This window comes from Zootoca vivipara, chromosome 6 (assembly GCF_963506605.1).
Source record: "Zootoca vivipara chromosome 6, rZooViv1.1, whole genome shotgun sequence".
Taxonomy (NCBI): Eukaryota; Metazoa; Chordata; class Lepidosauria; order Squamata; family Lacertidae; genus Zootoca; species Zootoca vivipara.
The window spans coordinates 79,730,850-79,748,871 of NC_083281.1; the positions used below are offsets into that span (position 1 = coordinate 79,730,850).

The window sequence follows — 18,022 nt, forward strand, 5'->3', positions numbered from 1 at the left end:
CATGACTATTTTTAACTAGGCCTCCATTTAGCATCAGAGAACACTGGTACTATTCACAAGCTTTTAAAACTTTGCATACCATTCAGGTTGCGCTTTGTGCTTTATGTGCTTCATAAAAAAACTGTTGATCCCAAAATTCTGGTTTAATTGCTCCCTAAAACTCTTAATATTCAAATTAGAGTGCATTGGCATATGACAGCCCCACATTAATCTGTGAATCATATCACTTAGATATCAAGACCCTAATCAGGAAAGATTTTGCTCACCACTTATTAGGGGTTCGTGTGTGTGTGTGTATGTATGTGTGTGTGTATATATATATATATATATATAGAGAGAGAGAGAGAGAGAGAGAGAGAGAGAGAGAGAGGTGTGTGTGTGTGTGTGTGTGTGTGTGTGTGTGTGTGTGTGGTATAGCTATTAAAGAACTCTCCTCCTTTCCCACAAGGCAGCAATGGTCAGACAATCCTTATAATTAACCTAAAATCCAACACTCCCCTGCTCATACATTTTTCACAAAACTTCAGAAGACTGTATTATGTAGAGAATACATGCTGCAGCATAATGGGCTGGGTTAAGGAAGGAGGGGTCTCTGGATTCCTTTGCTTTTACAGATGAAGTCAGACCCTTAACACAGCTGTGTCTTTAGTACACGCACTAGAGTTTGCAGCTCAGTAGATAAAAATATTTGTGGTTTCATTAATTAGGTCATATCCATTTAGCTCCTCTGCATTTTAAGAGAATTCTAAGCATCTTAACGCTAATCTACACACAATAGGAAAAAGGAAGCGATGAAAGACAATAAATAGGCTTAGAGGGAGTATTCACGATGCAGACTGGCTGGAAAGGCAGCATGAAAAATATTTATTTGGACACAGACACACACAAAAGGCAAGTTTTCAAACGCATAGAGGAGAAATTAATCCTACATTACTGTCCCCACAATGAATTCAAAGACCTTTTATTCAGTAATATTGCATAAACTGAATTGAGAAGAACCAAATCTCTGCCTATTCTTCCCCAGTATAGGAAGCTTCCAGTAGGAAAGGATAATAATTCACAGCACCTCACACAGATATACAATACACACACCACTCCCGAGGCTTTTTGGTTGGTTTTTTTTTAAGCAACAGTACTCACTCTGTTAAAGCGTTTTGCTTGGAACAGATGCCCATTCACTCTGTACAGCTTCCTCCATCTTCTGGCTCCACGTCGGTAGATTGATTCTAAGAAGGAAATTAAAAAGGTGTAAAGCAGGAGCATAGTAATACCACACGCACTCTACATTGAGCAAGTTGCGCCTCAATCTTGCTTTCCTGAACATCCACGCACAGCTAAATATTGCTGGTAACACAATCTGCTGTCAAAAAGCATCTGGAGGAGATGCTTCCCCCCACCCAGCCTCTCCCATTCCTCCATCCCCCCCCCTTGCTGTTTCCCCTCACATGATTATAATCTTGTTACAGTTCTGTGACTGCTTGCTGCTTCAAGCTCAGGTGAGATGGAGAGAGATAACTGGGTTAAAGAAACAGCATTCCTTGCTAACCCTCATAATGGCAGATTTGCTGTACCAGCTTTTCATGAAAACATCAAGGATACAAGTTAGCTTAAAAGGATGGTGCAGGCAGTACACCAAACCATACAAATCTTTGCACAGTTATGATTCCCACTTTCCCCATCCTGGAAGATGATGTCACTATTTGATCTTCCTTTTAAAAATAAAAATAAAGCAGGAACAATTCAAGTGTTTTCTCAGTTTAGTAATTTTAAAAGTACAGAACCAGGACAAAGGAACCTTAAGGACATGAGGACCACTCAGAGAGATACCGTGGAAAGTTAGATTTTTGCATCACATGCGTTTTCCAGGATGAAATTGGATTGATAGTCATAACTCATCTTCACAACAATTGTGACGCAAGTCACTATTACTGGCATTTTATAGAGAGGGAACAGAGTCTGACAGGTAAAGATTTGCCCAAGGCCATTCAGATCAGAGTCCAGAACACGCTACCCAATGGACTATATATTGCCTTTCACACAGGATTACGAGCAGACATGAGGAACATGATGTGGCTCCTTAAGGGGTGATATAAACAGAGTAAATAAATGTCTAGCTTCACAATTACCACCCCAGAGGTAAGGTGGAGTAGAGGAGATGGCAGCTGTAAGCAGTAGGACTCACTAGCAGTCCACACTGGGGGAAAGGAAAGATGTACTGCTCTACTCATACCCCACAAACAGCAGCCTCTAATAACTAGTTACAATTTCCCAAAACGAAGCAGAGAAGAGGTCAGGTGTACAAAGTTGATGCTAGTGACTTGGCTAGGTAGCAGGATGTGGCAAAAGTGAAACTCATTAGTCACACTCCTTATTTTTAAACTTAAAAGTTGCTCCTGGGAAAGACATGTTGTTGGGAGCTACAGTAGGAACTGAATTGTGCCCTAAGACAGACACAATTACATCTTATTTAATAATTTTCAGGTTACAAATTTTAAGAAGTCCACTCAATGCTTTCCTTTTTAAAAAAATGTACATACAAGTTCTTGGAATTTCTCAGAGAACACTGAATATTATTTCGTCCATTTACAAGGGCGGTCTTCAAATATCCTGACATAATAAACCACAACCTCTGAGATGAGATTTGTGCTGACAGAACTTATTTGGGATCACAGCCACTCTGGCCAAACTGATATGATGAGACAATCTGAAGAATTTAGTACTTTTTTTTAAAGTGTTTTCTGCTTCACTTTAGCTATTTTCACCACTAATGAAAGAGCTATAAGCTTTCCTAATGCAGAAACTGTTTTCTGAACAAGTTTACTTAGACTTGGCTGTGTAGCTGTTTTAGTTAGGTTTTGGATAATTCATAACCAATTTCCACTCCCTGAAGAATGAAAAGTTAAAAGTAGAGATGACAGAATTAGTAACTGAGTACCACAGAAAGTGCCATTTTCTTGTTTTAGAAACTTGTCCTACAGTGAATACATGTCAAGATTTGAAGAACTCCTTTTATATGGAATTTCTGGATTTTTCCTTGAACAGAACCCCTTCAACTATGTAATCTCACAACAGAGTTTGTGTCTGTTCCATTTTAAGAACAGTTTTTCATAGTGCATAAGAATTTCCATCTGAAATACAATAGTCCAAAGCAGTGTCTTGGGTCTTTTGGGTCCTGGCAATAATGTTAATGTAGGTGGCTGAAACAAGGTACTATCTTTGACAAGTAGCACTCATCATGCTATGCTTCCTCTGAAGTGGTGGAAAAATGATTTATTTTAAATATACACAGCCCTTCAGTCTACAAAACTCCTAAGGTAGCTAACAGATTAACTAAAAAGCAAAGATCATTAATACATTCAATGAGTAAAAACAGATCAGCAGCAAAGACATTACTACCCAGAAATCCAATGGATGAAAATTTCCTTTTTTTTAACTTGTCACCATTGGTCCTAGCCTCCGGAGCTGGAGAAAACAAGCTTGCTCCATCTTCTATGTGACAGCTCTTTAAATATTTGAAGACTATCATTTCTCCTCTCAGTCTTCATTTTTTCCAGGCTAACCATACCCAACTCCAATCTGTTAAGGTCATTTTGAATTGTTTAAAAAGACATTGAACAACAATGGGTCCAGGACAGAACTCCGTGGCACCCCACGAGTCACTTTTTTCCATGATGATGAGGAACCATTAGTTAGCACTCTTTGGGTCTGGTCAGTCAACCAGCTACATATCCACCTAACAGTTACCTCATCCAGCCCACATTTTACCAGCTTCTCCACAATAATATCATGCGAGACTTTGCCAAACACATTGCTGAAATCAAGATACACTATGTCCACAGCATTTCCCTGATCCACCAACTTGTTACTCTATTTAAAAAAGGGATGAGATTCATCTGGCATAACTTGTTTTTGAGAAACCTATGCTAGGTCTTAGTAATCACAGCATCCTTATCTAAGTGTTGTAGACCAACTGTTTACTTATCTGTTTGATGACATTTCCTGGAATCAATGTCATGATACCCGGGTGGTAGTTACCTGGGTCTTCTTTTCCCCCACCTTTTCTTTCAGAATGGCGGCACCTATTACCAGGAATTGCCAGCCCACTAATATTAGGCAGTTTTTGCTGCCTGCTAAAAACTGTTTTGTTTAGAAAGGTGTACCCAGCCATGTAATTCTTGTGGGATGCAAAGGGTTAAGTGCAGTGAAGTCACAACAATCCCTAGATAGTCCACTTGGAGGACTGAGGAGGAGGACATGACTAAGCCTAGTTTCCTCTTCCTTCACATGCTAATTAGATGGAAAAAGGCGATAGATAAATTCTGAAGGAAACAGCCATTTCCCTCTCTTGGACCAGACTCTGTTGGACTGCAAAGAAGCAACATCTTAGTGAGTCTCTCTCTTAAGGCCTCCAGCCTAGAGAGAAAGATGAGATGGAGTCTCACCTCTTATAAGTGAACTTCACAATGTATATATTACCTTTTTACTAAGCAAGTCTACCTCTTGAGTGTGCTGTACCTCGAGATGCTTGTAAGTAAACATCTTTTATACTTTTAAGAGCATTGTGTTGTGTCTTTTCTTTTAAGAGGGAAAAAGGGGAAATACCAGGAAAATACACTTTATTTTAGTGGCTTAAATCAAGCCTGCGCAAACGCTTGTCTGCTGTGTATTTTGCAAAAAGGGGAATGTTTTTACTCTGCTAAAGTTTGATGCTTGCTAGCGCAAGCGGGAATAGGATATATTAAAGAATATCTCCTCATCCACATTCCTGAACATTCCCACAATTCTACTATGCATTTTTAAAAAATAATTGCTGATTTTACATAAATGTTGATAAACTAAGTTTACTAGCTTTTAATGTTTAATTTTCAGTATTTTTATGAACATTTTATATTCTATGTAAACTACTTAGATTATTTATAAAGTGGTGTATATATTCTGTTATATAAATAAACACCTGTGGAGAGTAGAAACAGAAGCAAAAGTGAGTGAAGTAACAACAGCACATTTTACCTTTGTACAGTAGGCTAGTTTCTACTCTCACACGCGTCAGTGCTCCACCCAGGCTAGCAGAAGGCATTATCAGAGCTCAAGGACACATTATTGTCAAGCAAAAGTACCTGAGAAGTGAGTGAGGCAAAGCTGGTGAGATGGATGTAGCCTGGGGAGTGAGTGAGTGATAGTGAGTGAGTGAGTGAGAGAAGGAAGTGTGGGAAGAGTCCTGAAGGCCAGACAGAGAGTTCTGGAGGGATACATTTGGCCCCCAGGTCTGAATTTCCACACCCCTACTCTAGCAGCCTCCAAGTTAAGATTGATGCAAGTGACTGTTCTGAAAATACTTAACAAAACAAGTCTCATAAGAGTCATACTGCATGAATTATGTCCAATACTCATTACCCACAGAGATTTTATTTTGGCCTGAAAACACCAGAACCTTCCCATTTATTACACAGTATTCCCTTTGAAGAAATCTCCCCTTTCTGCATCCAAGCCTAGTCTGTCTTGACCAGTCAGAAACTGAAGGCCTTAAGAAAAACAAATCTTGATGTGAGCTTTTATTTCAACTTCTATTATTAGGCTATTCATAAGGAATTGTAGTAGTTTCTATAACAACTGTATGCCCAAGGTTTGAAATAATACATGTGAAACCAACTATGGGACACACACCAATGCTGCAATGTGGAACTAGTATTCCTAAAAACAAAATAGGTAACTAGCATTAAACACACAAGCAGGACACAAAACTCCAAGTATGTATGAGACAATGCTTAGAAGCAATTCTAAAAAAGACAATTTTCATGCTTTATAATTCTTGGAGGGGGGGAATCTCTAGAACAGCCTTCCCCAACCTGACACCCTCCAGATGTTATTGGACTACAACTCCCACCAGCCTCAGCCAGCATGGCCAACAGTAGGGATTTGAAGGGCCACACATTCCCCATCCTTGCTTTTACCGTATATAACAAGAATCCCAGGAAAGGGGGAAGTGAAGAAGGAATGAAAGAATGGCAAAATGACACCTCTTTCCTTTCTAACTTTCCAAGACATCTCATCTGCTATAAAATGCTCAGCATCAGGCAGTTAACTCCAATCCTAGCCTCTAGAACAGCAATAAGGAAAGTCTTGGTGTGAAGAAACACCTGTCCTTTCCTGCGCCCTCTTCTACAGAAATTCCCCCCTTAAGAGATGGGAAAAGTACTAAGAGACTCCACCCTCCAGGCTGGCAGGCAGGTGTCCTGAACAAGAGCACTCCTCTGAGAAGATAAGAATGCCCTACAAATTTCTGTAGGAGACCCCAATAATTCAGTTCCAAAATACTACATTTGTTTTAATAACACACCAGGGGACTCAGCACAAAGAGAAAGTGACAACTGTGAGAGCTTCTGGATTTCTGCTACCTAAATTAAATGAGGCACATATGAAGATCTGGAGGGTTTTGATTTTGACAGAGCCTCCTTAAATGGAATAATTCTGTAGCAATTCCTAAACAAAACTTAAAATGTAGTCTTAACTAGTATAACGGACATTGGAAAAAAGTTTCAAACAAGATTTTTAAAAAGACAAACACCAATGCATTTAAGAGAGACCAAGGCAAACAAAATGTCTATTTCAAGGCCACTGAAGATCCCCTCCCCCAGCAGCTCAACTCAATTCACAGCACAAATACCAGTGCTCATAACAAAAATGTCCTTGAGGCAGGGACTCTTAGGTGCAAATATCTTCAAACTCAAGATTTTAAACAGAGTTGACAGAATTCTGGCATTGGTTGGAGAGATTGCTAATTCAAATAAAGGACTTCAAGCAAATGCTTAAAGCAACATGCAGAATTCAGATGCTTTCAAATCCTGTGGAAAACTAGAGAAATAACAACTATGGGGAGTGGTTAACTTTATTTGGGGGGGGGGTTATACAACTTTCCAGCCCTAGCAAAAGTCCCCAAAGAACAAACTTCCAAGTAACAAAAATTGAAACCAAAACCAAACCAAAAGGACCAGTGTTTAATCATACTTTAAAAACAACAAAAAGCTGTAAGAATGTTAACACTGCCCACATAAATGTAAATAATGTGACTATTCCCCCCTCCTTTGAAAGTGAAGGGTGCTGCCACCAAAAAGGCCCTTATGCTATATTTTCTTTTAAGTTGGCATGATGCAACATAATAGTCAAGATAATTAACTAAGAGTCTCTGGCTTAGCTTGGCCATCAATTCTGGGTGGTCTTTGGAAAGATACCACATTGGCACTGGCTTCCACTTGCAATAGGGGAATAAATGCTGGTTGAGCTTACAAGGCTGTTGTAAGAACCACGGACAAGCTATGCAAAGTGATTTGAAAAAATGAGGTAGAGCAAGAACTACTAAGGATTGCTGATGCATACTTCAAGAAGTACATCGGACCCAGTTGGTCATTCGATCAGTACCCTCACCAACTGGCACAGGGATGAGGAAACAAGACACTGTTGCACTCAAACTCCCATCAGCCTCAGCTAGTATGACCAATGGTCAGGGATGACAAAAACTGTAGTCCAACGATGTCTGGTGGGGGGGCTGTTAAAAACATAACTTAATAACTGCCTGCTGGATCAGGTCAAAGATGTGTCTAGTGTGTTCTCACATTGGCCAACCAGAGATACCTGTGGGAAACTAGGGAACAGAACAACTGGTATTTACAAACATTACAGCCTCTATCAGTGGAAGCAGAGCATAGCCATCATGGCTAGTAGCCACTGATAGCCCGCTCCTCCATTAATTTGTCTAATCCTCTTTTAAAGCCATCCAGGCTGGTGGCCATCACTGCCTCCTGGAGGAGCGAATTCCATAGTTTGGCTATGCAATGGCAAAGTATTTTCTTTTATCAGTCCTAAATCTTCCCAACATTCAGCTTCTCTGGATGTTTACAGGTTCCAGTATTATGAGAGAGATAAACCTTTCTCTGCCCACTTTCTCCACGCTTTGCATAATTTTATAAACTTGTATCATGTCACCTCTCAGTCACCTTTTCTCTAATCTAAAAAGTCTCAAACACTGCAACCCTTCTTCATAGGGACGTCACTCCATCTCCTTAATCATTTTGGTGGCCCTTTTCTGAACATTTTCCAACTCTACAATATCTTGTTTGAGGTGACGTGACCAGAACTGTACACAGTACTCCAAATGTGGTCACACCATAGATCTGCATAATGGTATTATGATATTGGCTGGTTTATTTTCAATTCCTTTGAAAATAATTTGACTTTTTCGAGGCTGCCACACACTGGGTTAACATTCATTGAGCTATCTACTGTGACCTCAATGTCTTGCCCAGACAAACCACAACTGTAATCATTGTTTGTTCTTCGGTTTACAGCTTATGATTTGTTGAAAAGAGGCAAACCATGAGCCAGGACTCCAACACAACACTACACTAAGACAAACTATGGCTTAGCTCACAGCAGCAGGACTAGGGGAGGTGTGCAGTGGTCAAAGTCTTCTTTCCAAGAACCAGCACATTTGTACTAAGTCTTGGTTTGGCACAGTTACAGGTAGGTACCCGTGTTGGTCTGACGTAGTCGAAACAAAATAAAAAAATTCCTTCCAGCAGCACCTTAGAGACCAACTAAGTTTGTCATTGGTATGAGCTTTCATGTACATGCACACTTCTTCATATACAATGAAACAGAAGTCACCAGATGCTTATATATAGTGAGATGGTGGGGAGGGGTATTACTCCCTCCTTGTGGTCTTACAGTCTTACAGAAAAAAATGACCCAGACACACTAAAAAGTTAACAATACCATTAAAAGTGTTTTCAGTGTGTGTGTGTGTGTGTGTGTGTGTGTGTTTTTTTGGGGGGGGGATAAAGTATTAGGATTACAACCAGTCCATGACCCACTTCACCATCCATAATAATTTGATCATTGTTAACTTGGTGCAGTGTGCACTTTTTTTTACTCCAGCCCAGTGAATTAAAATGAAATGCAAGTTTTTAATCTGTTACATGGGTTTTGTGCTCAGCCCTCCACAATTATCTTTCAGACAGTTCTTCATGCCCTAAATGGCAAATTGGAGACTCGTCAGAGATTTTTAAAACATACTGAGTGATGGGTGTGTGTTTTTAGCAGCTTGCAGCACCATTTTTTTTCAACCAAACTGCCCACAACCTTTTGATACCTTCTATTGGTGTGGTCTTTGAATTTTGAATAACTTGCCATTTTAGATTTTTATTTGAATTCAGTGCATTTGTAGTGTCCTTTTATTATTGGAGAATTCCAGGAACTGCCAGAAGCCCTTGAAGAACCTGCACTAGGCTGTCTGGATCAGGACTGCTTAGATGCGACATCTTTGCTTCTGGTGAGTGATAAGAGTGCTTAATCACGAGCCACAGCTCAGATGACATAATAAGCCAGGCCTTAAAAGGGGAGCAGAGGATGGGACAAAGCAAAGCTGCTCCAAGCACCTCTTTGAGAATATGTGTACCTGTGCAGTCTGAGTTAGCTATAGTATAGCACAGTGTCATACAAACTGTTGGAAGTGTAGGGATGCAACTCAGCTTGTATTAAGGCTGGTGGGTCAGATAGAAAAGGGGACCTCCAGCATTCCAAAACTGTCTCACTTCCACCTCTGTGCTGTACTCTCCTGCATTCCTAGATGGATATGCCAGATGGGGTTCATCAACCTGGGAAGGGAGCCCATCTAGGAGAAGGAAAACTCTGATCCTAAACCTCTGCTACCTTCCAGGGTATCTTCAGGAGAAGAAAAGGCTAAGGATTAAACCCTACACAAATCTGGAGTGAAGTCCCTAAAACAGTTGGATGGTGCTTTGTATGCCCTCCTTCTGGCAACTCCTGCAGCCAAGCTGGTGCCAAACATATTACTCTGCTTTCATTGGACCTCATCTGTAAGGCCAAAAGTGGTGTCTTATCGTCCGCCCAGGTCTGTGCCCTGGAGAGATCGTTTCAGTAACGGCTAAACGATCCTTCAGCCCAGCAGCCGCATCACTCGCTGCTCTCTCTCTCTCTCTATCCACACCCACCTACCCTCCCCTTTCCCTTTCGCCAGCACACGCCTGCCTCCTCTCCTTCCCCTCTAACGGAGAAGAAACCAGGAGGAAAGAGAGAGATCCTTCCGTATCGCAGCAGAGGCAAGGGGAAGCTGCATACTTTTTTTTTTGTATGGTTGTGTATATGCAAGCATGTAATCTCTCTCACGGTCCTGGTTTATCCCGTCCGAAGTCTCTGCGCTCCAAGTCCCAATGGCTGTCCGTGGGGCACATGCGCAGTAGCGCAATCCCACGGACACATGGACCGGACGCAGAGACACTTGCATATTATTATATAGGATAATGTTCCAATTAATTTACTTTGAAGCACTTAGTCTTAAAAAACAAGATCACTCAATACAGCTGTTTAGTACTCACACACAGTCTAGAAACAAGCCTGTTATTAGTCACAAGGGGTGAGGAAAATGAAATACATTCTGGTCTCTAAACAGCAGAGTACGCTAAAACTACGGTAGTTATAAAAACATACTTGTCAGGAACTCTGGGGTTTGAAACAGGAACCTGAAGCTGAGACTTGCCCTGGTGAGCTATCTAGGATTGAAAAAGGAGTCTGCAATACCAATACCTGTAACTAGCAAGCACCATGATGCCTCTAAATATTAGGACCATGGCCTTCTGCTCTTGCCTGGTCCACAGAGCAATGTCCTCTGCCTGTTGAATTTCTGCTTTTCCATACTTCCAGCTCTAGTAGTCGACATAAGGGAAACTTGAACTAAATAATATATTCCTCCAAGGTTGGGTTCTGTTGGAGTTGCTTAAGGCCCCTGTCTGGCTCTGTAAACTGATCAATGCATTTCTCACTGCAAGATGGGACTTTAGAGGAGAAGTAATATGTAACGGGAGAAACTGAATGTTTTACTAGCTGCTTCATTAGAGAGAATCTCTGTTTTCTTTTGAGAGACAGAGAGAGAAAGAAAGCTATCTAACCCTTCTAAAGCACTGTAGCAGCAAGCAGACACGGATGCTCTTCTCATCAGGATCAAGGAGAGTTTGGATTAAAAAGAGTGGGTTGCAAAAACAGACACACTAAGTGGTTGGAGCAATTGAATATTTTACCAGATAGCTAAGATGTTCAACTACAGACAATCTTAGTTTTAATTTACATTTAAAATTGCCCCTTGGCGACACTCACCAAAATAAAATTATTCTTAAAGAAAAATGATCAATTGTGATGTTTAGTGATTTCCTAGAGGAGAAAAAAGGCAACACAGAAAGGGACAAAACACTGGGAAGCTGAGAATGAAAAGGACAGCAAGAGGCCAAGACCATGCCCATGACAATGGTAACTAAAGTTCATTAAATGTAAATGGTCTACTCTGAGTAGGACTGAACACAACCAAGTGCATCTTGTAAGGCTTAAACAAGCTTCTTACTGTTGTTTTTTGAAAGAAGAAACTTACTAATCCTTGATAAGCTTAGCTATTCATAAAATTAAATCTGCATGAACATCAAAACATTTACTGGACCACAATTCTACACAGATTGGCAACAAACACTAGGACCCCAAATGCATATGGTTATACCCCAAAGCAGGCAGCAGAACTAAAAAAGCTAAGCAATCTTAATTTGATCTCCAATAATACCCAGCTAAAATTAAGTTTTCCTTCAGGAAAAAAACGTATAACAGAAGTGATAAACTGGGTTGGATCTGAAATCAGGTCACATAGAAATCAAATTAGTCATGACTTAAGTTCCACTGGTCTCAATGGGAATGAAGTTCAACTTAGCCAGGATCCAACCCGTAATACTTTGCTTTTACATTTACATTTAAGCAATCTGTCATTCCCCCTTCAAAAAAAGAATGCAAAAAGCAGAGTTGCGCCAGTAAAACATCCAATGGATACAGTACTATGGTGCTGAAATTAAGAACAGTAACATATGATTATAAGGTTGTATCCAACCACACAAATGCTTCAAAGGTCTCTTTTTGAAGAAATGAAAGGATTTAAATATAATCTTTAAAATGCTGATGTCACTTAAATCTAAGTGTAGGGCAACAGGTGGTAGGTGGCCATTGATGAGCTAAAGCAATTAGAAAGCTTTTCTTATGAGTTCCCTTTCAGAAAATGGGTCAACAAGTCCTCTACTGTTGCGTGTATTATTACGGCAACACGATTTCAGACAAATTATCCTGAAACAATGTGAGTAGCTTTTTTCACACTACAGGAATATCAGCTCTGACTACCCTCTCCTGGTAAATTCAATAACTGCATCATTTAAAAGGCATTACTGAAAAATCTTTCAGAAAAGATTATACCACCAAGTGTAGTGTTGCAGGTGTGTTAAAAATACACAGAATTGGGGGGTGGAGATAAGCCTGAGGTGCACAAAGCTGCAAGAAATATGAAAACAGATACTGTAAAGCTTTTGCTACTCTTTCACCCCATTCTATCATATCTGTCAGGGGGACTCCTTCTCCCCCGTCATCCTGACCAGCACTTCGCCCAGCGACAGCGGTAGCAGCGGGTCAGGCGGGGGAGAATGAGGAATGGAGCGGAATGGAGGGAGGGCCCAGCCAACAGGTGTAAGAGGGAGCGCAGCCGCTTTCGCCGCCCGAATTGAGGCGTGCGCCCAAACGCAGGTTTAGGGGGCGGCGTTTCGGGGTCCCCAAGCTATTATGCTGGCCCCTAAGCAGAAGGGCGCCATTGCCAGATTCTGCGAGTGACTAGGAGGTCATGTTTTCTGCTATCTTTGTACTGTAAATAGTATGCGCAATAAAATCTTAAAAGACAGATCGGACTGGAGTGTCTTTACTCAAGAGTAGCCACAACAATCCCCTGACAATATCCATCACCTCTCTGCTCTTTTAGAGCATCTGCACTTAAGCCTGCTGCCAAATGTTTAAATGCAACTCTTTAAAAACTTTGATATTTTGTTTATTATTATAGTGTTCCTACTCTTCTGGGGATCTTATTTCTCACTTCAGATTAAGTGCTCCTTTGTCTGTTCTGTTGTGTCAATATGAGGTCTATGTCTGGCTGGAGGAAAGGGAGAAGGTAAAGACTAGGTAAAGACGCCTATTTGAAGAGTCACAGAAAACAGAGTGCATAACACAGGTGGATGGTTATGCCAGGTGAGAAGATGTGGCAGACATTTGTGGCGACGACTAGATTATCCATCTGTCTGTAGGATGGGGCGCATTGTAACCAGTATGATGCTGACACACTGCTCTCTTTTGCTCTGTCATTTGAAGCATCAAGTAACCCCAGTGGCAACGAGTGCATATTTCCAGCTCCAGCTATTTTGCCAGCTACGGTATTACCATTTCTAGACAGAAATACCATGGCCACAATAGCCCATGTTCTGGTAACCTCCCAGTTGAGACTACAGAAATGCACAGTACATGGGGCTGCCTTTGAATATGGTCTAGAGCAGGCATCTCCAAACTTCGGCCCTCAAGATGTTTTGGACTACAATTCCCATCTTCCCCAACCACTGGTCCTGTTAGCTAGGGATCATGGGAGTTGTAGGCCAAAATATCTGGAGGGCCGCAGTTTGGGGATGCCTGGTCTAGAGATTGCAGCTGCTTTCAGCCAGAGAATTGACAAGTTCAGCTGCTCAGAACCAACATGAAAAAAGGTTTGCTTTGGCTGCCTGTATTTCACTGGGCCAAATTCAAGGTTTTAGTGTCTGCAAATAAAGCCCTGAATGACTTATGACATAACTACAGTATTTGAAAGAGAGGCTCTAGTTCAATTGTCATGGTTGTGATTTAAGATCTACAGCGGAAACTCTTGTCATTTCATCACTGAATAATGCCAAAGAGTTCTTGTCAGCCTTTGATATCATCAACTATGGTATCCTCCAGGGGCACTGTTTTACATTGGTTCCAATCCTACTTTCAGGACCAAGTCCAGAGATGAGCATTGGAAAAGTGTCTTTTGGCCCCCTGGTGGGTATGTTAGTCCTCTGTAGCACCCCTATCTTATCCCCAGTGCTATTTAATATCTACATGAAGCCACTGAGCAGTCATTTTGAGTTTCAGGGTGAGGTGCCACTCAGCTCTCTTTCTGCATAACATTTCTACATAACATTTGAATTAAGATACAAATATTACCCAGTGGGTCATTTTGTTAAAGTAACTTTCACCCCTTTGAACAGCATTACTGATGCCTACCACCAGCTGCTCATGACGTTTTTCCTACTTCAAAACTGGTTTCTCAAACATTTGCACGGTGAGTATTGCATGAAACCTGTCCTTGGAAACTAGCTGTAGATTAATGGCCAACATCTTAAAATGAGGAGAAGGAATAAAAGTATTTTAGTATTACAATTTATACTGAATGAATAAATGATACATTTTAAGTCCCCCATCCATAGTTAAGAGCTTTGCAGGAAGAGAATATTCTTTCTTGCAAGTTTACAAGTTCAAAGAACGGAATGAGGTTTATTTATCAAGCTAAGCAATGGAATTTTAAACGTTAAGGTTTAATACAATAAGGTTGCCTTTACAAAAAAGTTGGTTTTTTTACCTTTTAAAGTAGCAAGTGAATTATGATCATCAATCAAGTTTCTCTTTGTAATGAATATGAACGCAAAGCTGTTGTTAAAGGGATAAATTCTGACGCAGGCTTACAGTATTGAATGGAATAGAATAATTAGTGTAGGAGTTGTCATTGCTTTCCATAGTGTAAGAGTTTGTTTACCAGCAAGTACAACTAATTATATAAGATGCCTGCCAGCTGTACTGTTTGAAAATGTCCTTCTGCCTAAAAACAGCTTTGGTAAAGAACAAGTGAGGGTTCTTTGTAAACTCTTGTTGATTATACAAGAAAAATGGTCATTTCCACAAAAAAGGAAAAACTCTGTTTTACTGAAGAATAAATGATGATGGATCAAGATTATTTGCATGAAGGGATCAGTCTACATTTGGCCATACCTGTTTTGCATAAGTCCATTCCTTTTAAAAAAACAACTTGCAAACATTTCCATTTAAATTGTGTGCATTTATCCTAAAATGGATTTTGTACACATTTTCCTTTGTGTCTCCCCCTAAAATATGTACTTTCATAAACCATATTCCCTCACACACACATTTCTCAACTTTTATTTTACCCCACTGACACACGAAACAAAGACCACCACAGCCAACCACAAATGAACAAACATATCCTAGGCCAACCCCAACATCTCTCAACACCAAAGGAACACAAGCGAACAGCAGAGAACCTACACAAGCGATGCTGACAATAAACCCCACATCTTAAGCAAAATAGAAGCATCATCACCCCACCCCACCCCACCCACACCTACCTCTTTTCTTCCCAGTGTCTCAACAAATGAAACTGATTTGAAAAATGTTATGAAAGACATTGCACATCTCTTTTGTAAACCAAGAAAACCTTTAATAATAATAATAAAAGAGGGCTTACTGTGGTGGTGCTAATGGATGTTTTTGAATTTTGTGTTTTATTACGATACTGTTTACTTTAGAGAATTATTTTTAAATGGAGTTATTATAGATAGTGATTGCTGATGTATTTATATTTTCCTTTCCTTTTTTGTCATGCTCTGTTGAGTGTAATGTATTCAGAAAAGTGATATATAAAGTGAATTTGACTTTAAGTAGGTGGCTGTGCAGTACTCAAAATTCTACTTTAGAATGGTGCTTCAAGCACGCATTGCAATTTAAGGTTAGGTAAAATAAAACCACCCAACAGTGCTCACTGCAGCTGCCTACAGCATGACTGGTAGCACAGAATTACAGCCATGAAAAAGGTATTACATATACTGTACATGCAACAGAACCAGCCAAGAAAGGCACCATACCAAACTGTTGCCTCTAAAATGTTCATATATACATCACATTCTTTTTTCTAACTAAGACAGTTTTGGTTTTATTTCAAAAACCACAACATGAAATAATGAATTTTAGCAATGTATTTATACTCCTTAAGTATTTTATAAGCCAAATATTCATGTCAGGGCTTGGTCAAATGCAAGGACATTATGCAACAGCAGACATGGGGAACTTATGGTCCTCCAGATGTTGTTGGAATCCAACTTCCATAAGCCCTGGCAAGCATGGCCAATTGTTAGGGATGATGGAAGCAGGGATCCATCAACATCTAAAGGACCACAAGTTCCCTATTCAAGGATTAGGTGTTTCAAGCAAGTCTGGACAGTACAACTACTGAGTTCAACTACGTAATACTATGTGATCAATTTAACTATAATTTTACACTGCAGATGCTCAAGTGGCACTTAACATAAATAGATCTTCACAAACCTTCTCCTAGTGTCAGAACATAAAATATCCACCCAACATCCTTCATCAGCTACCTCCCATCCACCAGACAAAAATAAACAATTGCATTATTCTTGAAGGAGTTTTATCTACGGTATATGATAATTACTCTCAGCCAGGGCGGTCTCGAGCAGGTCGGGTGCCCTGGCGCTGAGGCGCGGAGATCGCTCCGGCGCCCTGGCACCCCACGCCACCAGGTCTATACCTAGAGCCGGCCCTGCTCTCAGCAGTTAACATACTTTGCAATCATTACAACATAACATTGTCATCCAAACTGCTATGTTACAGCCAAGTGAAGAAACAAAGCATGCTAATTATGACATTCAGCTAACATGAGTTCTTGCCAAAACTATACTCAGGCTTTAGTCTTGATTAATGCAACCTAAAAGGCTTCTAGGGGTGGGGAGGGAGGAAATAGATGGTGGCTTGGCAAGAGAAGCTTAAGCGACCAGAGTGAAGCCGGAGGGAAGAGCAAAATGAGGACCAAGAACTAGTCACATTCTCAAAGGAGCCTTGTGTAGTAGCAACACAGAGAAGCAGAATACCACAGTGAAAACACAATGTGGGTGCTTACATGCATTGTGTCACGACTGCCCCTCTGCGTGTCTGTGTGCCACCTCTTGGAGGAGGCAGCCAGTTCAGCAAGGAAAAAGGTTTGGGACACTTCTGAGCAAGCTCTAAGGCTGAAACACTGCAAATTTCCATGTGCATAAACCCAAGTTGGACTTGCTACCAAAACTGCCCAGATCTAGTAAGCAAATTCTTTATTCAGAAGCATTGGTTGTAAAAATTAGTGAAAATTAATGCAAATATAATCAATCACAATATTAAAGTATTAAAAAAAACACTGGACAAGAGCCCTAAATATTATAGACAGGGAACATTTCTGGTCCACAGCTGCAATTTATGGCCAACATTGTCTGCCGGGCCCCCCAGAACTTGCCACAGCAACTTCTCACTCAGCTCTCCCTTCCTGCTATGCTTTCTTTCACCTGCTCCTCCTGTTGCCTTCCCCTCTATAAATTGTTGGTTGCTCTTGGCAAACAGTGACTAACAGAAACTTCACAATGTTTCGCTAGATTTCTTCAAGTTTTGCATGTGAAATTCTGCATTTAAACCAATACCCCAACCATTTACTGGCTTATCACAGTCCTTTTCCTGACTACTATGTATTCTTCTAATTATGTTGTGGAGTGCCATTTCAACATGTTTGCAGTGTATGAGGCAGGGGGGAAATGTATTCATACATTTTGAACAGGGCACCCATAAACTCAGCAGCTAATAAATAGCTCTATTAACTCTTCCATGACAAATGTGATAAAAAACAATTGTTACTGTGCTCCAGTTCACTTCCAGCAGCATCCTGTTACTACGACCATTCATTCATTCATTCATTCATTGGAAATGTAGAAAGAATTTCCAGAGTTCCTGTCACCATCCAACACACTGGCACTTCAAAATGTCTTCTAAACATGCAGTGTTTAATCAAATGCTCTCACTCTGCCAGGGAGTTTATGAACAAATAGGCAACTCATCAAGCATGTTTGCTACAACTCACTGCATATAGCCATGTATCTCCACACTATGTACATGCATCACCTCGCCTGCCTCCCAAAAAACTGCACTGTAATTTAGCTTTAAAATGCATTCTTTGGGACAGGCAGAATGTATTGCTTACACAGAAACAACAAAGGATAGCAATTTTGAAACCTCCAGCCAACTCAGAAGAGAGCCCATATTC

The 18,022-nt window shown here is 40.5% G+C and overlaps 1 protein-coding gene across 2 annotated transcripts in view; it reads right to left on the reverse strand.

Moving 5' to 3' along the window:
• PRKCZ (protein kinase C zeta) overlaps nt 1-18,022 on the reverse strand; it is a 93,628-nt gene that overhangs the window by 34,154 nt on the left and 41,452 nt on the right. For both annotated transcript variants that reach the window (XM_035116949.2, XM_035116948.2), the window contains exon 6: nt 1,141-1,226. In XM_035116949.2, the coding sequence (XP_034972840.1) occupies nt 1,141-1,226 (86 nt within the window). The remainder of the gene's footprint in view (nt 1-1,140; nt 1,227-18,022) is intronic.